The sequence below is a fragment of the Oryx dammah genome, unplaced genomic scaffold (genome assembly GCF_014754425.2).
Source record: "Oryx dammah isolate SB20612 unplaced genomic scaffold, SCBI_Odam_1.1 HiC_scaffold_11, whole genome shotgun sequence".
NCBI lineage: Eukaryota > Metazoa > Chordata > Mammalia > Artiodactyla > Bovidae > Oryx > Oryx dammah.
In genome coordinates this window covers 24,000,882-24,022,918 of record NW_024070195.1, presented here as the reverse complement: position 1 = coordinate 24,022,918, position 22,037 = coordinate 24,000,882, and the positions used below count along the sequence as shown (strand labels likewise).

The following is a 22,037-nucleotide window of genomic DNA, read 5'->3' as shown; positions in this document are numbered from 1 at the left end:
AGAACTCTATGAAAACATAAACCAAAATAAATTTTAATTGGAGTGTGGACTGGGTCATTTGCATGAACACTGGCAGGCCTGGAAGTCAGTTTCTCATGGCAACAAGCAGCACTCTTGAGGCTGGGAGGAAAGGGTGTTTGGCATGAAGTGGAACAGTTCCGCTCCTTGGGTTGACAAGGAGCTAGGAGAATCCACCACCATCTTCCCAGACCTCGTGCTGAGCAAGGCAGGGGAGGTGATTTGGAGGAGGGGAAAGGTCACGGGCTGCAGGAAGAACTAAATTCCCTGTAAAACAGGAAGGGGAGGGAAGAGTTTATCAGGAGGTTGTTATGAGAGGGTTCCAAAGAGCTGGAAGGAACAGGTTATTGGAGAAAAGGCCAGCAAAAGTCGAGGACAGGAGTACATTTTAGGAGATGGATGGGAGTTTAGGAAAGGTGGCTTTACAAATAGAGGGGACTGGTGTGAGCCTTTTGTTTTTATAGAGTTTCTTTTCTCAAGCTGTGAGCCCCTGTTATCATTGCCTGAACAGGCTGCCCTTTTCACCAGGATTCCTACAGGGAGGGCAGCGCTGAGTGTGGGGCAAAGGAGAGAGAGGGGAGAAGCTGGAGATTTTGTTGTAAGACAGGAAAGTCTTATCAGCTGATGGATTAAAAACCCAGGCGGACTTCTTTCCTCCTTTCTCTTGGTTGCTCAAGAGATAGTTATTTCGGTCTGGGCGAAGCACAATTGCAAAAGTAAACCCACTGCCAAAAATACTTTGAATGCCACAGGGAAATGTCTCAGCTTTCCTACTGCTTACACATTTCCTACCGGGCCACTGTTCACCTCTATCAGTAACCAAGAGTGCTGCCCTAAGCCCTGAGCTCGCTAGTCCTTGACCACTTCTCCCAAACATACACACAAGCACACATACACACAAAGACACATACCCCTTTTCAGACTGAACTTTCGCGGACTGATGGGGCTGGAAAGTGACCTCCGAAGACAATCTCTCCATTTCACTGACGAGAATACTGAAACTTCTGGAGCTTTGAAGACTTCAAAACTGGACCAGAACCTAGACTTTCTGTCTCCCAGTTTTTTTCTGAATCCTTATTCAGATTTTACTTCTCAGTGGCAATAAAAATCCTCATTTTGGGCTTCCCTGATGGTTCAGGGGTAAAGAATCTGCCTGCCAGTGCAGGAGTCACAGGTTGGATCCCTAGTCGAGGAAGATACCACGTGCCACAGAGCAACTAAGCCCTTGAGCCACAACTATCGAGCTTGTGCTCTAGAGCCCGGGAGCCGCAACTACCAAAGCCAAGCGTCCTAGAACGCATGCTCCACAACAAGGGACGCCACTGCAATGAGAAGCCCTCATGCCGCAACTAGAGAGCAGTCCCTACTCATCGCAACTAGAGAAAAACCCAGACAGAAAGAAGATCCAGTACAGCCAAAAATAAATAAATATTCTTTTTAATAATAAAAAAAAAAGAATCCTGAATTTATGTGTTTGTGTTCTTGACACTATGCCAAGATGGTACTGCCACCCAAGGACAGGAGGGTCTCTCATTTTACAGTGGCAGAAGGTCGGGCCCAAGACATCCTTACATGGGGGTATGTGACAAAAACAGCCCGACAGCATCTCCCCACCAGAATGTACAGAAGAAGACAAGCTTGTGCACTGCTTGTTTCCATATAAAACTATAACTGGGTGGGCTGGGTACTTAAGGATTCCCCAGCTCTTAACTCTACCTGCTACCTAGGACTATCTATATTAAACTCCAAACTGAGATTAGGCCCTCTGTCCCATTCATACTCCCAGAAAGGAGAAGTAGCAAGAAGGAGACAAGGTACAAAACTTTACAAACTTAAATTCTTACCTTGACAACTTTTAAAATTTCTGCTCTCACTGGAGTGTAAACAACTCATATTTATTATTATTATTATTTTAGTTTTTGACTGTGCTGTGTCTTTGTTGCTGTGTGGACTTTCCTCTAGTTGCAGGGAGCAGGGGCCTACTCTCCAATTGTGATAAGCAGGCTTCTCATTGCAGTGGTTTCTCTTGTTGCGGAGCACGGGTTCTAGAGCACTCGGGGTTCAGTAGTTGTGGCTCCCCAGCTCCAGAGCACAGGCTCAATAGTTGTGTCACACAGGCTTAGTTGCTCCATGGCACGTGTGATCTTCCCAGACCAGGGAATGAACTCCTGTTGCCTGCATTGGCAGGCAAATTCTTTACCACTGAGCCACCAGAAGCCTGTAAGCAACTCTTGGGAAATTTGGTAATGAGGAAAAGAAGAGATAAGATAGGGAAACAGAATTTTTAAAGTCCTTTCAAAGATTTCAGTCTGTCCTCCAATTAGGCAAAGGAGAAGGGAGGTCTCATTGATTCAGCACGTACTATGTGTCAGGCTCACTTGAACTTCACATTAGCCCTGTGAGGAATCCGGGCCTCCAATTTAAAGATAAAGATACTGTGATTCGAGAGGGAACTTGCCCAAAGGCCCTCTTTTCATAAGTAGTTCTGAAGGAGATCAGCCCTGGGATTTCTTTGGAAGGAATGATGCTAAAGCTAAAACTCCAGTACTTTGGCCACCTCATGCGAAGAGTTGACTCGTTGGAAAAGACTCTGATGCTGGGAGGGATTGGGGGCAGGAGGAGAAGGGGACGACAGAGGATGAGATGGCTGGATGGCATCACGGACTCGCTGGACGTGAGTCTGAGTGAACTCCGGGAGTTGGTGATGGACAGGGAGGCCTGGTGTGCTGCAATTCATGGGGTCACAAACATTCAGACACGACTGAGCGACTGAACTGAACTGAACTGAACTGGGTTACGGCTTTGAGCCTAGGTGTGTCTGAAAATCTGACACAAATGCCAACAGAATCCATGTGGCCTAACAACACATATTTCTACAGAGGGCATTTTAGAATAGAGAGAACTGGCTGAAGGCGGCTCAGGGGTACTCTGCCTGAAATGCAGGAGACCTGGGTTCCATCCCTCGTTGGGGAAGACCCCTTGGAGGAGGGTATGGCAACCTACTCCAGTATTTTTGCCTAGGGAATCCCATGGACAGAGGAAACTGGCAGGCTGCAGTCCATAGGGTCGCAGAGTCAGACATGACTGAAGCAACTAAGTAAGCATCAGCAGGGTGAAGGCAAAAAAGTCAGAGAATTTAAAAGAGAAAGGCAAAGAGTAGAGGCATCATCTGAACACTTCCCAACCGAAAGGGCATCCCTTAAGTTCAGTTTAAGTCAGAAACAAACTTTTTATGGGTGGATGCCGGCTGAACTGAAGCGGAATGACTTCAACAGTCAGTCATTTATTGTATGACTTTTATTTGCAAAACATAACCCAGGACATGATTCATGCAATCAAGAAGTTGGCAATCTAATGGGGAAACCATTAGACTGAACACAGATATTTAACATTCCACCAAAACTGATGTGTAAGGATAATGCTCTAGTCTCCTGAAGGATGTAATAAACAAATCCAGGTGGCAACAGAGGCTTCTTCACCTGGACTTGGTTGGGTGGAGAAATGAGTACAGGTATATGAGAGGTGCAATAAAGAAGGCGGGAAGGGAGCCAGCCTTCAAGGCGCTTATAAACGCGAGTGTCGAAGCGCAGAGACGGCAGTTTGGGAGGAACAGAGAAAGAGAAGGCAAAGGGGCAGAACTAAGGGAAGACTCTGTTTAGGGCAATGGAGTTCTGACCTTGTCAGTCTGGTGAAGGAGCAGGGGTAGGATGGACGCTTGTCCTACTAAACTACATCTTCACATAATTAGAAGAATTTGTACTAGGCCTATTATATTGTAGGGGGTGAAATGGGCCAGGTCGTCGACCTTACGAGGGCGTTTGCCTTGGCAAGAAGTTAGGATCGATTCTGAGAATGCAGGGAAGGGAAGGATGGTTGTGATTTCGTAAGATTTTGAGACAGAGGAGAGGAAGTGGAGGATTGTCTGGCCTTGCATAAAGTTAAAATATCTTTTAGGCCGGGAGTGCTGAGGTGTTTACCAGCTTCAGAAGAGTTGTAAAAATCTGAAAGCGTGGCTGAAGGAAGTATGAACAGAATCAACAGGGGATGCAGGCGTAGGCAACCAACAACCAACATCTCGGTAGCCACGGGCGGTCTGGGACCCCAGGAGGGGCCGTGGCTGCAACTCTGGCTCCGCCTCGCGGAGCTGGGTCAGAGAAGTACTGCCCGCGTGAGCAGGTGGCAGCGCAGCCCGCGGGGAGCCAGGCAGTCGGGGAGAGCAGAGGGCGGGGAGCGCGCGTTGAGGGGCGAGGAGCAAGCTGCGCGGCCGGCTGCTGGGAGTGGGGAGGGCGGGCCCCAGCGAGCGGGCCTCCGCGCGGCATTTGGCACGCACGCGCAGACGGGCCACGGGGCCCGGAGGCACAGAGGAGGGGGAGCTAGAAAGAGGGGGGTGCGGAACGTATTTCCGCTCTGGCGGACAAATAATACCGGCCAAAGGAGAGGCCAGGCTGTCCGGCCCTTTAACCGTGTGGGGGGAGCTGGTGAAGAAAGGGGGGTCGGGAAAGGGGGAATCCTGCTCCTTTAATTCCCTCCCCTCTTCCTCCTCCCCGAGTTCTCGACGCCGCCGCCGCGCGCGGGGCCTGGAACACACTGCACGAGCCGCCCCCGCCCCTCCCCCCTTACGCCCACGCGGAGCCGGCCCCGCGCGCGCGCCCCGTGCACCCCCGCGCCTGCGCGCTGCCCAGGCCCTGCCCGCGTGTGGGGGCGCAGTCGGCCCCGGGGGGGGTGGGGGAAATAGGGGGGGAAAAAAACAGCGCGCGGAACCCAGCCAGGTGAGCGGCGCGTGCACTCAGGGTCGTGGGGCGGGGGGGGCGTGCCAAGGAGTTCTGAACGTGGGGGGGGCGTGCACGGTGCGTGCAGGCAGGGGGGGAGGACGTGAAAAGCGCATGCAAACGTGCAAGGGGGCGGCGGAGGAATGGGGCAGCGGGTAAAAGGGGCGGAGTGAGAAGAGGCTGCAACCCGGGCCACTCCAGAACCCCAGGCCTCTGCTCCCGCTTCTGCCGACCTTCCCCTGCGGGCGCGGGCTCGCCCCATCATCGCGGGCAGTAGGGCTGGGGGTGTGGACGCCGCTGCCCCGCCCCCGGGAACCACGCCTCCCTTCTCCCGAAGGGACAGCGCCTCCCCGGGGGCTGGGGAAACTGAGGAAGAGGCTTGAAGACTGGGTATCTGATGCTGGGGGCCCCTGCCAAGAATGGGAGTGCAAGGCCTGGAGCTTTGGCTTAGCAAAGCCAGAGACCTTTGTCTCTGACCGGTTTCCTTCCCAACCAGGGTGGCCCACCCCCCCGCCACAATGGCCTCTGGGGTGGAAGTCCTGCGCTTCCAGCTGCCTGGCCACGAGGCCGCTACGCTGAGGAACATGAACCAGCTCCGCGCAGAGGAGCGGTTCTGCGACGTGACCATTGTGGCCGACAGCCTCAAGTTCCGCGGCCACAAGGTCATCCTGGCCGCCTGCTCGCCGTTCCTGCGGGACCAGTTCCTGCTGAATCCCAGCTCTGAGCTGCAGGTCTCACTGATGCACAGTGCACGTATAGTGGCTGACCTGCTCCTCTCTTGCTATACGGGCGCCCTGGAATTCGCCGTCAGGGATATCGTTAACTACCTGACGGCCGCGTCCTACCTGCAGATGGAGCACGTGGTGGAGAAATGCCGGAACGCCCTCAGCCAGTTTATTGAGCCCAAAATAGGCCTTAAGGAGGATGGGGTCAGCGATGCCAGCCTTGTGAGCACTGTCAGTGCCACCAAATCCCTGCTCCCTCCTGCCAGGACCCCAAAGCCAGCCCCCAAACCCCCGCCCCCGCCCCCTCTCCCCCCTCCACTCCTGCGGCCTGTGAAGCTGGAGTTCCCTCTAGATGAGGACCTGGAGCTGAAGGCCGAGGAAGAGGATGAGGACGAGGACGAGGACGTGTCTGACATCTGCATCGTCAAGGTGGAATCAGCCCTGGAGGTGGCACACCGGCTCAAACCTGCCGGGGGCCTCGGAGGAGGTCTGGGCATTGGAGGCTCTGTGGGCAGCCACCTTGGGGAACTGGCCCAGAGCAGCGTGCCTCCCAGCACTGTGGCCCCACCGCAGGGCGTGGTGAAAGCCTGCTACAGCCTGTCTGAGGACGCGGAAGGGGAGGGCCTGCTCTTGATCCCTGGAGGCCGGGCCAGTGTGGGGGCCACCTCAGGCCTCGTGGAGGCAGCAGCGGTGGCCATGGCTGCCCGGGGGGCGGGGGGCAGCCTGGGGGCCGGGGGCGGCCGGGGACCCCTGCCCGGAGGCTTTTCCAGCGGAAATCCCCTGAAGAACATCAAGTGCACCAAGTGCCCGGAAGTGTTCCAGGGCGTGGAGAAGCTGGTCTTCCACATGCGGGCGCAGCACTTCATCTTCATGTGCCCGCGCTGCGGCAAGCAGTTCAACCACAGCAGCAACCTCAACCGCCACATGAACGTGCACCGCGGCGTCAAGTCGCACTCGTGCGGCATCTGCGGCAAGTGCTTCACGCAGAAGTCCACGCTGCACGACCACCTCAACCTCCACTCGGGAGCGAGGCCCTATCGCTGCTCCTACTGCGACGTGCGCTTCGCTCACAAGCCGGCCATTAGGCGGCACCTCAAGGAGCAGCACGGCAAGACCACAGCCGAGAACGTGCTGGAGGCTAGTGTGGCTGAGATCAATGTCCTCATCCGCTAGCGAGGCGGGCGCCGGGGCCCTGGGCGAAGTGGGGAGGGGCTCCCTAGTCCAGGAGAATAGGGGGGGGGGGGGTGGGGGGCAGGCAGGTACGGTGGGAGCCTGAGCAGACACACAGCAAGGGGCCGAAGATTCCTTGGAGAGAAGACCCTGCCTCTTAAGAAGGAAAGGATGGAGAGAGGGAGAGTTCTTTGAGAAGGCCAAGGGAATAGGGGGTCCCAGAGAAAGAGTTTCTTCTCTTGGAGATGCATGGATATGTGGAGGGAGGGAAAAGGGCTTATGGAATGAGGCGGGGGGGCCCCCCCCCAAAAGACTGGAAAATGTTTTATTCCTGGCTAAGGCTGCCCAGGAAGAGGTTCTGACATTTCTTGATGGGGGAGGGGGGGGGTGGGAAGTGGGAGGGAATCTGGCAGGAGGCAGCTTACCTGCTCCTGCTTGGAATAGATCCTTGGGAAGGGAGTGGTAGGGGGAAAGGATGACTGAATTCTGGAGAAGGGAGACAGTTCTTGCATGCTGGGGAAATGGGATGGGTACAAGGCTCACCAAATTCTAAGGAGAACAAAATAAGATGGCAGGTAAGAGAACATGGGGGTGAGCAGCCTGGGTAGATACTGGGAAGTGGGGTACAAAAGCAAGAACTACAAATAGTGGTGGGGGTGGGGGGTAGGGCACTTAGATGAGAGTACACAAGAAGGGCTGTTGTTGGGGGGAGGGAGAGTAGTAGAGACTTATACAGTATTTTTTAAGAAAACAAAACGTATTTTTTAGGATTTTTTCTGGAGTTTGGGGTTTTAGTTTTTTGGCTTTTTTTTTCCAAAAAAAAAAAAAAAAAAAAAAAAAAAACTTTTTTTTCTTTATACTGTCTGGCAACTGTGTGTAAATGACTATCCGGCCTTAGACCATCTCACCCTCTGATGTCATTTGCTAAGTACTCAGAGGTCACAACTCATGCAGGTCTCATGCCTAAAGGAGCCTTGACAGGGGAAGGGAAATGTGACAGGTGGGCTCCTCTAGCCAGAGACCCTCCCAGTTCTGCATCCTCAACTTCTATCAGCTCACAGCACAAGTGTTCAGTGATTTTTTTGGCAGAGGTGTTAACAGATAACCTGCTCCAGTTGAGGAGTTGGGTATGACGGCTAGGGATGAGCTATAGTTGTGATCATTGTGCCCATTAAAATTTTAAGCAGAAGCCTCTGTTTGGGCGTTTAGTCTGGGGAAAGGGCTCGTGTCCTGGAGAAAACTAAAAACCACTGTTTGGATTCTGGTATGGAGAAGACTACAATTCCCAGAAAGCTCTGAAATGGTTCTTAACCAAAGAGAACTACAGTTCCCAGAAGGCCTTGAAATGGCCTCAGGTGCCCTATATCCTAACCATTTGCCTGTGTCGAATATTGCAAGTACAGATATTTTCCAAACTTTGACCAGATGCAATACCTAAAGAGATGGTACCCTAAATACTGCTATCAAAGTTCTGTGTCTCGGTGTAATACCATTCGTACTTCCACTACTGGCTGGGCTATGACCCACGGAGTGCCTGGTATGCTTGTTGTTTGGCGAAAAAAGGTTACTTACTAGAGTGTCTGCCGATAGTAATGACTCAGGCCTCTGGGGGCTTACCTGGACCCCTAGTGCACGTGGTGGCTTAACATGTCTGGCATAAACGGGAGAGACATTCAGCCCCAGGTTTTCAAAAGGGGTCGCTGCTCCAGGGTACACTGAAGCCGCATGCTAGGACCAGCTAAGACTAAAGGTGTCCTCCGCGCGTCCCCATCGCCCCCTTCCTGCTCGTTAGAGAAGCGAAGCCAAGAGGCCCAGGCTTCAGCCCAGTGACCCAGAAAACTAGAAAGCAATCAGAAGCGGGAGAAGCACACGCGGGTAGAATTGGATATACAGACTGCCGAGAGCCGGAAGGCTCAGACGCTCCGCTAATTACCTAAAAGCCAGGTGGGAGATGGAGAAGCCACACCTGGACCCAGGCGTGCCTCGCCTTCGGTTCCCAGCTGAGTGAGGCCAGGAAGGGCAGCAATTCTCCCCTGCCGCTCCCAGTTTAGGTCAGGAACTGCCATCTCCGAGGCCGCTCTCGGGGGAAAAATGGCCAGAAAGCGCGTAGTGGCTCCTTTAAGGCTCTTCTCAGCCCTCCCTCCCAACCCACGTGACCCGGGGCGGCCGCGCGCCGGCTCGGCCCCCCGCGCAAGCGGCGATGGCGGCGGCGGCGGGAGCTGCAGCGGCGGCGGCCGCCGAGGTGCGGAAGGGGAGGGGGAGAGGCGGGTGCATGCCCGCGCGCGCGCCCGGGGGAAGCGCGCGCCCGTGCAATGCTCCGGGGGTGCAACGGGGCCGGGGGGCCCGAGCGAGACTTGCAGCAATCCGGAGGGCCAGCACCGGGGGCGGATGAGGGGACCAGGGGGTGGGAGGTGGGGGGAGTGGGCACGGAGGCGCGCGTGCAGTCGCCGGCTGCCCCCGAGTGGGTGGCGGGCGCCGGGGCCCCAGGAGCACGCGCGAGGGGCACGAGGGGCCGTCCACCGGGCTGGGGGGCAGCGGGCGCTGGAGGGGTTGGTGCCCGGGGTCCCCGCGGCCTGGGGGACAAAGGGGGAGCGGCGCGTGCAGCCGGGAGGAGGGGGCGGGGCCGGGGCGCAGAGGCCCCGCCCCCTCCCCCTCCTCTCTTCTCGGCCCCTGAGATGCGGGGTCTGCCGAGAGGGCGGGGGCTGATGCGGGCCCGGGGGAGGGGTCGTGCGGCCCCTCCGGGCAGCCGAGGCCGCGGAAGGGGGGGAGCCCATAGAGGAAGAGGTAGGCCCCGGAGCCTGCTCTCTCTACCCAGGGCCCAGGCGTCCTGGGCCCCCCAACTTCCTACCGGACTGACCAGCCCTCCTATCCCTTGTGTCCCCTCCCAGGGGGAGGCCCCCGGTGAGATGGGGGCGCTGGTGCTGGACAAGGAGCCCAGAGGAGCCACCGAGAGAGGTGAGTGCAGCAGAAACGGGCCCTGTTGGACCTTCACCTCCCCCACAACACATGATCTCGTGAGCCCTTAGCCCTGGACTTTTTCTCTTCCATTACAGTTCATGGCTCTTTGGGGGACACCCCTCGTAGTGACGAGACCCTGCCCAAGGCCAACCCCGACTCCTTGGAGACTGCTGGCCCCTCATCCCCAGCCTCTGTCACGGTCACTGTCGGCGATGAGGGGGCTGACACCCCTGTAGGGGCCACACCACTCATTGGGGATGAACCTGAGAATCTCGAGGCAGATGGGGACCTCCATGGGGGTCGCATCCTGCTGGGTGAGAGGCCGGGGGAGTCTGGGGAGGGGTGAGGTGGGGTAACTTCTGACTCTGCCTTCCCTCTTATCTTGTCTCCCGCCTGCCTGCCTGTGTTTTCCAGGCCATGCCACAAAGTCGTTCCCGTCTTCCCCCAGCAAGGGGGGTGCCTGTCCTAGCCGAGCCAAGATGTCAATGACAGGGGCCGGAAAATCACCCCCATCAGTTCAGAGTTTGGCTATGAGGCTGCTGAGTATGCCAGGCGCCCAGGGGGCGCCAGCAGCAGGGCCTGAACCCCCTCAGGCCACAGCCAGCCCAGAGGGGCAGCCCAAGGTTCATCGAGCCAGGAAAACCATGTCCAAACCAGGAAATGGACAGGTGAGGCTTAGGGGGATGGCTGTGGGGGTGGGAGAGACAGGGTAATTAACCATAAACCTCCGTGGGCTGCTTTTTTTTCACAATTTAGCTTCAGGCCTTTTCTTACCCAATATGTGACTGCTTCACATACTTACCAGGGGGCTACTGTATGTCAGATTCTTTACTGGGGCTTAATCTGTGAACATACCAGATACCTATCTTCCTGGGGTTTGTGCTCTTAGGGAGAGGAGAGTGGAAGATACAAATGTTGAAAAGTTAATTCTGTCGTCAATGTCTTAATTACTCTTGTGACAACAACTATAGAGACTTCAATCCACCTTTCCCTTCTACCTCAAAGCAAGCCCCAAGGGAACTTCTCCCTCCCTTCTTTGAAACTGTCCCTGCTGCTTTAAAGGTTTTACTGTGGATCTCTACAGAGGAGACAAGGGAAGTGACAAGAGCCCCAGAATCTCAGAAGCTTTATGACAGTGTTTTTAGGGCTCTGGATATCATGTTGTTCCGGGTTTGCTTTGCATAGCTTTGATCAAGGCCTTAATTTGTGTTTTTCCATGTGGAAAGGAGGGGGCAAGGGGCCTGCTTCTCTGTGTATGAAGGGTTGAGTGTTAGAAGGGGGAATATGGCCTGACGTGGTTCTTATTGCCAGAGAACTTCGGATGGCGTTTCTGAGGTTGTGGCTCACCACCCCGCCCCAACCTGGGGCTCTCAGCTCATCCAAACAGAACCTTAGATGCTCCCTGACCCTAAGTGTGCTCCCTCTTGGCCCCCAGCCCCCAGTCCCTGAGAAGCGGCCCCCTGAAGTGCAGCATTTCCGCATGAGTGATGACGTGCACTCGCTGGGGAAGGTGACCTCAGGTCAGTCCCATCCCCCACCTACCTGTGGCTTGCTATGGCCTGTGCTGAGGGCTTAGAGTGCCCCGGTCTCACTCCTTTCTCTCTCTGTCTCTCCTTCCAGATGTGGCCAAAAGGAGGAAGCTGAACTCAGGAGGTGGCTTGGTGAGCCGAGAGGGGCTGGGAACAGGGCCTCTCCCCCTGAGGGCTGCTCTGAGGCAGCCCCAGAGCTGGGGTTCCATCTTACCCTCCCGGGAAATGGGTTGGTGAGTGAGTGCCAGCAGCAGCAATTTTTCTTCAATCTTTTTCTAGTCAGAGGAGTTGGCTTCTACGCGGAGTTCAGGAGAAGTGACCCTGGAGAAGGGGGACCCGGGGTCCCTGGAGGAGTGGGAAACGGTGGTGGGGGATGACTTCAGCCTCTACTATGATTCCTACTCTGTGGATGAGCGGGTGGACTCTGACAGCAAGGTGAGACGGAGCCGGCCACCCTCCCAGCCATGCTCCCCCCACATCCAGGGCTCATTGTCCCGTCTTTCCTGCCCCACTTTTCCCTCTCTTTTCCTTTTCTGAACACCCACTAGTTTCACTGCCCCGTACTACCTATAACTTATTTCCAGTGTGTGCTCTACCCCATACCATCCCCTTGTCCCTCTCCAGTGATAATCACCACCCTGGACTTGGGGTTTAACAACCTGTTTTATGGTTTATTTGTTGTTTGCTTGTGTATTCTTTTGCTTCTTGTTTGGTTTGTTTCACGTGTGTGTTTGCCCATGCAACATAATGCTTAGTCTTGCCTTTTACTTTTTGTTTTATCATGGAATCTTTCAGATACACAGAAAAAAATAGAATAGTGAGCCCCCAGGTGGCCATCACCCAGCTCGAAGGATTAGCAATACACTGCGGATCTTGACTCATCTCTTCCTCCCCTAATACCCACACCTACTGGATTGGTTCAAAGCAAATAGCCAGGCACCATTTCATTTTATCTAGAAACATTTCCTTAAGTCTCTCTAAACATAAGACCTCTTTATGTTTTCAAAAGATTTACAGATGTTTTTGGGGTTTTTTGGCCGAATCATGTGGTTTACAGGGATCTTAGTTCCCTAGCCAGGGATAGAACCCACGCTTCCTGCAGGGGAAGCATGGAGACCTAACCACTGGACCTCCAGGGAAGTCCCTACAAATGATTCTTTAATCCCATTGCCTTGCTACCAATCAGTCTTCGCATTTTCTCAGTTGTTTCATAAATGGGTTTTCATTTGTCAAGTTTCAAAAGAGGTCCACACATTGATCTGATTATTTGTCTTAGGTTTCTCTTGGTATATACCTTCCCTGCCTTCTAAAAAAAAATATTTTTTTGCCATTTGTTTGTTAAAGGAACCAAGTCGGTTGTCCTGCAGAATTCTTCACACTTAAGAGTCGGCTGATTGGGTGGGGATTGACGTGTAATTCTCTGTCCAGTGTTTCTTCCTGATCTAGAAGTGTGATCAGACTCAGAGGCCTGTTATTTTTCTTTTTAGTTTGGTAAGACTTCATAGCAGGTGCTTCCTGTTGTATCATCAGGTGTTGGACATTTGGTCTTTTATTAGTGAAGTTAAGATCAGTGGATTCAGACGATATCACCCTGATTTCATTATGGCATTTCTGATTAGCTTTTCGTGTAGTGTTTTCAGTCTCACGTGTTTATGAACTTCATAGAGTCTCATACTATACATTTGTTATCTGAAACAACTTCTTTTTTTTTCCCTGCTTACTATTATGTTGCAAGATCATCACATTTTTGCATATCGCCATAGCACCGTGTTTTTCATTGCTGTATGACACGCCATAGCCCGTCTTTGTACCCAGCCTTTCCTTCCTCTCCTGTCCACAGTCATCTTCAAGAGGGAACCATCCTTGGGGATTTATGGTTTTCTTGATCACACCTCCTTCTCTGAGTCCCAGGGGGATGTGTCCTACCCTGCCTCTCTCCCAAGTTCTCCCCAAGAGCGAGCTGTGGCCTGGGGCGGGGCGGGAGGGCACAGCTTTACCTCTCTTCCAGTCTGAGGTTGAAGCTCTGGCTGAACAACTGAGTGAGGAAGAGGAAGAAGAGGAGGAGGAAGAGGAGGAAGAAGAGGAGGAGGAGGAAGAGGAGGAAGAAGAGGAGGAAGATGAAGAGTCCGGCAATCAGTCTGACAGGGTAGGATGGGAGGCCGGCGGCCCCGGAGGAATGGAGACTGCAGGACCGGAGGTCTGAGTCCTCCAAGGAAGGTGTTACGGGCTGGGGGCCACCCGCCACCCTAATGCTCCTCCTCCTCCCCAGAGTGGTTCCAGCGGCCGCCGCAAAGCCAAGAAGAAATGGCGGAAGGACAGCCCGTGGGTGAAGCCATCACGGAAACGGCGGAAACGAGAGCCTCCAAGGGCCAAGGAGCCACGAGGTGAGGAGGCTCCTCTGCTTTGGGGTCCCCTCCTCCAGCCCCCTCCCGGCCCCCAGAGAGCGTGCATGCACACCCACGCTCCGCATGCACCCCCGCGTCCAGGCACCTGTGAGCTCGCACTCTCACTCTCTCTGTCTCTGTGTCAGGAGTGAATGGTGTGGGCTCCTCAGGCCCCAGTGAGTACATGGAGGTCCCTCTGGGGTCCCTGGAGCTGCCCAGCGAGGGGACCCTCTCTCCCAACCACGCTGGTAATTGCCAATTGCCGATTGCCGGGATAGGGAGCCACTAGGGGTGCCCTCAGGGCCAGAGGGAATGGGGAGGAGGGGACCCCGCTGGAGCTGGGGTGTCCATGACCTGACTTTGGGGGTTCTGGAGCATGGAGGGAAAGTCAGGGTGGGGGTGAGAGGCCCCATGAGGGGTCCTGGTGGGTGAGGGGCTGGGCCTCCCTCAGCTCCCTGCTCCCTCTATCCAAGGGGTTTCCAATGACACATCTTCGCTGGAGACAGAACGCGGGTTTGAGGAGCTGCCCCTCTGCAGCTGCCGCATGGAGGCCCCCAAGATAGACCGCATCAGCGAGAGAGCGGGGCACAAGTGCATGGCCACGGAGAGCGTGGACGGAGAGGTAGGCCCAGGGCGCTGGCCGGCGAGATGCCAGGGCAGCTGGCTCCGGAGCCCAGCCTCACCTCTTGTCACCCGGCCTCGCTGCCCACAGCTGTCCGGCTGCAACGCTGCCATCCTCAAGCGGGAGACCATGAGACCGTCCAGCCGCGTGGCCCTGATGGTGCTCTGTGAGACCCACCGTGCACGCATGGTCAAACATCACTGCTGCCCCGGCTGTGGCTACTTCTGTACGGCGGTGAGTGACCAGCAGGGCAGCTAGGCGGCATGCCCCACAGGGGCAGGGGCTCCCGGAGCCTGACTGCGTTGTTCCCTTGCCCCTAGGGCACGTTCCTGGAGTGTCACCCTGACTTCCGTGTGGCCCACCGCTTCCACAAGGCCTGTGTGTCCCAGCTAAACGGGATGGTCTTCTGTCCCCACTGTGGGGAGGATGCATCTGAGGCCCAGGAGGTGACCATCCCCCGGGGGGATGGGGTGACCCCACCAGCTGGCACTGCGGCCCCCGCTCCCCCACCCCTGGCCCAGGATGCCCCCGGGAGAGCGGACACTTCCCAGCCCAGGTACTGGCTTCGCCCTTGCCTTCTGTCTCTTCCCTATGCGGTCCCCATCTGCCCTAGACATTCACACCTTCTCCCACAGTGCCCGGATGCGGGGGCAGGGGGAGCCTCGGCGTCCACCCTGCGACCCTCTGGCCGACACCATCGACAGCTCAGGGCCCTCCCTAACCCTGCCCAACGGGGGCTGCCTCTCAGCTGTAGGGCTGCCACCAGGGCCGGGCCGGGAGGCCCTGGAGAAGGCCCTGGTCATCCAGGAGTCGGAGAGGTGAGTAGGGGTTGCATGCGTGGGCACAGCCACTGGGACTGGGACTGGGAGTGTGGATCTGTGGCTCTTGGGACTGATGCTTGAATCTGAGAGGCCCTTTCTCCGGCAGGCGGAAGAAGCTCCGGTTCCACCCCCGGCAGTTGTACCTGTCCGTAAAGCAAGGGGAGCTGCAGAAGGTGATCCTGATGCTGTGTGAGTGTCGCCAGCAGACGTTCATTCAGCAGACCCTGCCTGCGCTCTGCTTATGTGCCCATCCCTGGGCTCGGAGCCAGGAGGACAGCCATGAGGGACACAGTCTTTGCCCTGAAGGACTTAGGCTGGTAGGGGACGCAGACACACAGGTCGCCCGTGATGATGGGGACTGTGGTGGCAATAAGCGCAGAGGCCCTGGGCCCTATTCTGAGAGCTTACACGCTTTAACTCACTTGTATCTTCCCAGCGGAGACTCAGAGCGGTGAACTGGCTTGCCCAGTGTACAGGGTACTGAGGGGCTGGGGCCATTTGAACTTGGGCAGAGCTGGTGCTCTTAACGTCTACTGTCATGAGGCTGTGCCACGGTGGATGTGAGCACAGGAGAGGCCCAGGAGGCACCCCTGACCTGGCCTGGGGTCCTGAGAAGCCTTCCTGGATGAGATGCCAGCCACCCCCTCGCTTGCTCACCGCGTGTCCCTCCCTCTCCCGGTGTGGTGGGCTCTCCCCACAGTGGACAACTTGGACCCCAACTTCCAGAGTGACCAGCAGAGCAAGCGCACACCCCTGCACGCGGCTGCCCAGAAGGGCTCTGTGGAGATCTGCCATGTGCTGCTACAGGTCAGCGTGGGCCCCACCTGGGACCACAGCACCCCACCCCACCCCAGCCCAGCCCCTCCCTGGTGCCAACAGACCTTCCATGCAGGCTGGCGCCAACATCAATGCCGTGGACAAGCAGCAGCGGACGCCACTGATGGAGGCCGTGGTGAACAACCATCTGGAGGTGGCTCGCTACATGGTGCAGCGCGGGGGCTGCGTCTACAGCAAGGTGCGTGGCCAGACAGGCCCGGGCCGGGCTCAGGGGCCGGGCCTGAGGCGCCAGCCTGAGGGCTCATCTGCCCGCGTCTCCCCCAGGAGGAAGACGGCTCCACCTGCCTCCACCATGCCGCCAAAATTGGGAACCTGGAGATGGTCAGCCTGCTGCTGAGCACGGGACAGGTGGACGTCAACGCCCAGGTCAGCAGCCTGGTCCCCTTTCTCCCTCGTCTGACCTCTGACCCTTTCCCTGCCTGTCACACTGTTCCAGCCTGTTCCTGTCTCTTTTCCCTGCTTCACTTGTATTTCTCTTCACTCTTTTTTTCTGTTTCTTTTTGTTTTTCTTCACCAGTTTTCAAAATGACTTGCTGCCTTAATGTCTGGAACTGGCCAGTATTAACTCAGTTTTTCACCTGTTGGAGGTGTTTTAGTCTGTGTTCTCCTTGATCTTTGAGCCATTCCATCCTTTGTCCAGAAAAAGCCCCTTGCCACAGGCTTCTGTGGCTTTGAACTGATCCAGTAGCCTTTGAGAGCATCCTTGTCAGCAGCTGTCCTGCGCCAGACTCAGATTCTACCACTGTCTAAGAAACTCTGGTCCCTTTAAGTGGGAAATATTTTTTTGGAGACTACAACAATCTGTGTACCTGGAGGTGGTTATTGCTATTGGGGTCCCTGCTTCTCTTGGGAGTGGGTAGATCTAGGAAATATTTTTTAGAAAGAGAAAAATTACTTTGTAGTCATGAGCAGTAGACACTATTAGTCCCAGTTTATAGATGAAGAAACTGAGACCCAGAGACCTTGAATACCTGCCCCGGGCCCCCACTGCCTCTGGGTGGTGGAGCAGTGCCGGCCGGAGCTGCGTCTCCAGCCTGCCCCTTCCCTCCCCGCCCCCAGGACAGCGGCGGGTGGACCCCCATCATCTGGGCTGCAGAGCATAAGCACATAGAAGTGATCCGCATGCTTCTGACACGGGGCGCAGATGTCACTCTCACCGACAACGTGAGTGAGGGGTTGGTGGGGATGCCGGAGGTGGGCTCAGTCCTGCCCTGCGCCTGAGCTAGCTGCAAGCTGGGTTCAAGCCTCGCCCCCTTCCGCCCCCACAGGAGGAGAACATCTGCCTGCACTGGGCCTCCTTCACCGGCAGCGCTGCCATCGCCGAGGTCCTCCTAAACGCCCGCTGCGACCTCCATGCTGTCAATTACCATGGGGACACACCCCTGCACATCGCGGCCCGGGAGAGCTACCACGACTGCGTGCTGTGAGCCCCCCACCCCCGCACACACACCCCCATACACCCCTCTGCCACCTCTCACGGCCAGGCATCCCACAGGCTCCCTGTCCCCTCCCAGGTTGTTCCTGTCACGTGGGGCGAACCCTGAGCTGCGGAACAAGGAAGGGGACACGGCGTGGGACCTGACCCCCGAGCGCTCTGACGTGTGGTTTGCTCTCCAGCTCAACCGCAAGCTCCGGCTCGGGGTGGGGAATCGGGCCATCCGCACGGAGAAGATCATTTGCCGGTGAGCCTGGGCTCTCTCCGCACACAGAGCCCCCTCCCCAAGCCCTTTGGAGCCTCGGAGTCCCCAGAACCACCTCCGTCCCCCCTGCAACATATACAGGCTAGGGTTGGCAGATACAGCAAATAAAAGTAGACATCTGGCTAAATTAGAATTTCAAGTGAACACCGCATACTTTTTTAATGTTTAAGAGTGTTCTGAGCAGTATATTTGGGACATGAAAGTGAAAGTGTTAGTCACTCAGTCCTGTCCAACTCTGTGACTTCGTGAACTATAGCCTGCCAGGCTCCTCTGTCCATGGGATTCTCCAGGCAAGAATACTGGATTGGGTTGCCATGCCCTTCTCCAGGGGATCTTGCCAACCCAGGGTTCAAACCCAGGTCTCCCGCATTGCAGGTGGATTCTTTACTGTCTGAGTCACCAGGGAAGCCCTGTACTAAAAAAGTTATTTCCTGATTATCTGATCTGAAATTTAGATTTTTAACTAAGTGTCCTGCCTTTGACCTGGTACCCCCAGAACACCCTCTCCCCTCCCCCAGCCCTCTCCTTGCTCCTAGGGAAGCCCTCACCCCATGCTCTAGCCACCCAACTCCACCTCCCCTCCTGCCAGGGACGTGGCTCGGGGCTATGAGAACGTCCCCATCCCCTGTGTCAATGGTGTGGACGGGGAGCCGTGCCCCGAAGATTATAAGTACATCTCGGAGAACTGCGAGACGTCCACCATGAACATTGACCGCAACATCACCCACCTACAGGTGAGTGTGGGGCTCTGGGACCTCCTCCCAAAGGGGCACCCAGAGCCACCAAGTGGAGCCGGGCAGGCTTTGGGCCAACAAGGGCGTCTGGCTAAGGTGGTGGAGCTGAAAGGGACCTCTGGTGTGGGCTTGCATCCACCTGGGGAGGGGGACCTTTTGCTAGGACACATGTCACATGGGCTCATGGTGGCCCTAGAGATACCCCCGTCAGCAGCATCTTGATTCCCCCGCATCCTGGGACCATCACCACCACTACCTTACAGTGTGGACCCTAGAGAAAGAACAGCAGTTGGGGGGCTTGTGGGGGGAAGCCGAGGGGCCTGGGCCGATTCTGAGGGCTGAGCTGACCCTGCCTCCCGCCCCAGCACTGCACGTGTGTGGATGACTGCTCCAGCTCCAACTGCCTGTGTGGCCAGCTCAGCATCCGCTGTTGGTATGACAAGGTGCGTGCCCTGGCCACCTGCCCATCCACTCCTCCGGAGCTGCCCTCTGACGCCAACCCTCTGGGGCCTTGTCCCTTGCTTTCTGTCCTGTGGGGGAAGTAGCGGAGAGGGCAGGGCGAGACCCAGGACTCCTAGGACGTTGCCAAGCCAGAGACGTGGTATACGCAGATCAAGGGCGATGGTTGTGGGTTTCCTGTGGGATGAACTCAGAGTATACGTGGCCTCCCTGAGTCTGGGGTGGGGTCAGTGGTGGATTTTTCGGTGAAGTCTTGGGAGTTCTGGGCAGCTGAGGGGAGCATCACACAAAAACCACTGTCCTCCTCTCCCTCGACCCCAGGATGGGCGGCTGCTCCAGGAATTTAATAAGATCGAGCCCCCGCTGATTTTTGAGTGTAACCAGGCATGCTCCTGCTGGAGAAACTGCAAGAACAGAGTAGTACAGAGCGGCATCAAGTGAGTCCCCGCCCCTCGGCCCTCCTCACTCCCCTTTCTCCCTTCTCTCCTTTGGGAAGCTTCCACATCACCCCCCTCAATACCATCTTCTCTCCCACCTCCAGGGTGCGACTGCAGCTCTACCGAACAGCCAAAATGGGCTGGGGGGTCCGTGCCCTGCAGACCATTCCCCAGGGTACCTTCATTTGCGAGTGAGTGGTTGAGGGGGAAGGGTACTCTGGCTCTTGGGGGCAAAGGGCTGGGTGTGGGGCCACGGCTGACTCCCAGGCATCCCTCTCTGCCCTCTTCCCTAATGGGTCCACCTGGCCAGCCTCCTCTGACCGCCATCCCTGAGCCTCCACTCTGCCCGGGCCACAGGGCCTGCATTTTTCCCTCCCCATCGGTGTCCCCTGCCCTTCTCAACTGGGGAAAGCCCCAATTTTAACAGACCAGGGTTTGAGCCCCATTCTGCCACTGGGAGTCCTCGGCCAAGTTCACAACCACTTTGAGCCTCCTCCTTCTTGTCCACAAAATGGAGGTGATAACAACTACCCTTCCGTCCACCTCCTCAAGGGCCTCAGGCCTGTCTGTCTGCCAGTTCTTTCTCTTCCCAGCATCTATAACTTCTCCGTGTCGCCCAGCTTTTACCCCATGGTCTTCAAACTTAATCTTCTCTGGCTAAAAAAAAAAAAAAAAGTCATTCAGCCCTGTGGTGGCTATTTAAGAAACCATTCATTTTTCCTCCATCATGTCATCTCTCAGTTTGACTCAGATAAGCAGCCTCTTCCTGCTGGGCTTCAGTTTCACCCCCATCCACTCCCTGCTCATCCCTGCCCATATCTGCCTTTACCCTCTCCCTCTGCTTCCTCTTGTCGGTCCACACACCCCGACCCCTGTGTCTCAGTCTGCATTCTCCTGGCATCCGCCACCCCCTTAGCTCTGGCTCCCATGACACCATCCTTACCCGCAACTCATCCTTTCTTCCTCTTCACCAGCTCCTCTCCCTCTGTTTTCCAAACGTGAGTGCTTCCTCACCAGTTCTTCACAGCTCCTGGGGCTGCATCCCTTCCTGCAGTTCTCACCTCTCTCCTGTCCTCAGCCCGACCTTGCCCCACCTGCTGGGTGATTCCTCATCCTCCCCACGTCCACACCTGAACAGATTCCCCACCCAGGCCCACTGCCAAGATACTCATCCCTTCAACCCAGAGGTTTGGCATTTCCTTGCTGCCCCAAATCATCCTCTGGTGCAGCTTGACCCTTCCCTTTAGCTTCCCCACCACTGCTACTCCAGTGGCCCCACACTGTCGGTCCTGCCTGTTGGTCTAGCTGTCCCGGGGGGACCCCAACTGCCCAGAGTTTGTCCTGTGTGTACTCTCGCATGCCTGTGTCCCCAGGTTCCTCTTCCTGGCCCCCTTTCTGGATGGGGACCTCCCTCCCCCTCCCTCCCAGATCGTGTCTCCTATCCTTGGGTCACCCACCCCAGCCATGTGGATCTGTGAGATTCACAGACAGTGACCAGGACAGCTGACAAACAGTGGAAGAGGAATCCCAGGCTGTGGGGAGAGACAGGGCCTGGAGCCTACTTCCAGTAACTCCCTGTTCACCTCCAGAACCACCACTTCCTGCCCGACAGGTATGTCGGAGAACTGATCTCTGATGCTGAGGCTGATGTGAGAGAGGACGATTCTTATCTCTTCGACTTGGACAACAAGGTGGGCAGGAGACCCCGTTGCCCTCCTCCTCTCAAGCAGCAGATGGAAACCTGGGGAGGAGGGACCAGGTGATCAGTGGGGCAAGGAGGTTGGCCAGCCAGCAGGGTGGTGGTAGATGTGATGAGTGATGCTCCCCCCTCAGGATGGAGAGGTGTACTGCATCGATGCTCGTTACTACGGCAACATCAGCCGCTTCATCAACCACTTGTGTGACCCCAACATCATCCCCGTCCGGGTCTTCATGCTGCACCAGGACCTGAGATTTCCACGCATCGCCTTCTTCAGTTCCCGAGACATCCGGGCCGGGGAGGAGCTGGGGTGAGGCCTCCTGAGGCTCAGCCAGGGGTGTGGGAGATGTAGCAAGCCCCAGACCAAAAGCAGAAGGCTGGCGAGTGTCTGGTTTCCAGGCATAGATTAGAGCAGAGCCTCTCTGAAGTCACTGTAGACAGTCCTGGACCTCACGGAGTTTGAGTTAGTAGGTTTGGGGTGGGTCGTGAGAGCCTTCACTTCTAACAAGCTCCCAGGCAATGCTGGTACTGCCAGGGCATTTGAACCTAGGAGGGCTTAGAGCCCCTCTGAAGATGGGAGTGGGTGCGCTGGAGTGGGTCTGGGCTCCACAAATCTCTTGTGCTCCTCTGACAGGTTTGACTATGGTGACCGCTTCTGGGACATCAAAAGCAAGTACTTCACCTGCCAGTGTGGCTCTGAGAAGTGCAAGCACTCGGCTGAGGCCATTGCCCTGGAGCAGAGCCGCCTGGCCCGCCTGGACCCACACCCTGAGCTGCTGCCTGAGCTCAGCTCCCTGCCCCCCGTCAATCCCTGAGATCAGACCACAGCTGCTGTCCCACCCCTGGACGGCCACCGGCTCTGTAGCTACTTCTGCCGCTTACCCACAGCCCACGCCTGGGGACTTTTACCATCTCCTCTCTCCCTTACCCCTTCACACATTCACAGCCAGTTCCCAGCCAGGCCCTGGAGGTCTGACAGCCCCTGTCTCCCAGAGCTGGTTCTTTCCTGGGAGGGTGACTTCAGGGCTGGCCACCCCTCCCCCCCGAGAGCCTCCTCCCAACCCCCATTCCCCACCCTCAACTGAAGTTTGATAAAATTGACCCTCTGTGCTAATTGGTTTCCTTTGTTCTCAATAAATGTTGGGTTTATAATAAACTGGATGATTGTTGACGGA

General features: G+C 56.2%; 2 protein-coding genes across 5 annotated transcripts; both read left to right on the top strand.

The window, feature by feature from the left end:
• The first annotated feature begins 4,725 nt into the window (after positions 1-4,725).
• ZBTB12 (zinc finger and BTB domain containing 12) lies at positions 4,726-6,980 on the top strand. The gene is made up of 2 exons (XM_040250335.1): positions 4,726-4,787; positions 5,284-6,980. The coding sequence occupies exon 2, from the start codon at positions 5,306-5,308 to the stop codon at positions 6,683-6,685; it is 1,380 nt and encodes a 459-aa protein (XP_040106269.1). The 5' UTR covers positions 4,726-4,787; positions 5,284-5,305; the 3' UTR covers positions 6,686-6,980.
• A 1,902-nt stretch (positions 6,981-8,882) lies between these two features.
• EHMT2 (euchromatic histone lysine methyltransferase 2) lies at positions 8,883-22,018 on the top strand. 4 transcript variants are annotated; one of them, XM_040250328.1, is made up of 28 exons: positions 8,883-8,924; positions 9,571-9,637; positions 9,736-9,954; positions 10,055-10,308; positions 11,076-11,160; positions 11,261-11,301; positions 11,449-11,604; positions 13,178-13,315; positions 13,439-13,553; positions 13,700-13,801; positions 14,027-14,175; positions 14,266-14,409; positions 14,496-14,731; positions 14,811-14,993; positions 15,103-15,185; positions 15,697-15,803; positions 15,889-16,011; positions 16,098-16,199; positions 16,893-16,997; positions 17,102-17,256; positions 17,348-17,515; positions 18,123-18,267; positions 18,633-18,710; positions 19,048-19,163; positions 19,268-19,354; positions 20,776-20,854; positions 20,997-21,172; positions 21,497-22,018. In XM_040250328.1, the coding sequence occupies exons 1-28, from the start codon at positions 8,883-8,885 to the stop codon at positions 21,675-21,677; spliced, it is 3,636 nt and encodes a 1,211-aa protein (XP_040106262.1). In that variant the 3' UTR covers positions 21,678-22,018. The 4 variants fall into 4 exon arrangements, with proteins under 4 accessions (XP_040106262.1, XP_040106263.1, XP_040106259.1 ...); XM_040250329.1 differs by lacking the exon at positions 13,700-13,801; XM_040250325.1 differs by lacking the exon at positions 8,883-8,924 and having other exon boundaries at positions 9,331-9,637.
• The last annotated feature ends 19 nt before the right edge of the window (positions 22,019-22,037 follow it).

Coding starts and splice junctions, on each gene's coding strand:
- ZBTB12 (XM_040250335.1), top strand. CDS start 5,306: ATGGCCTCTGGGGTGGAAGTCCTGCGCTTCCAGCTGCCTGGCCACGAG.
- EHMT2 (XM_040250325.1), top strand. CDS start 9,358: ATGCGGGGTCTGCCGAGAGGGCGGGGGCTGATGCGGGCCCGGGGGAGG. Junction 16,012..16,097: donor GGGGCTGCGTCTACAGCAAG/GTGCGTGGCCAG, acceptor CGTCTCCCCCAG/GAGGAAGACGGCTCCACCTG. Junction 21,173..21,496: donor CGGGCCGGGGAGGAGCTGGG/GTGAGGCCTCCT, acceptor CTCCTCTGACAG/GTTTGACTATGGTGACCGCT.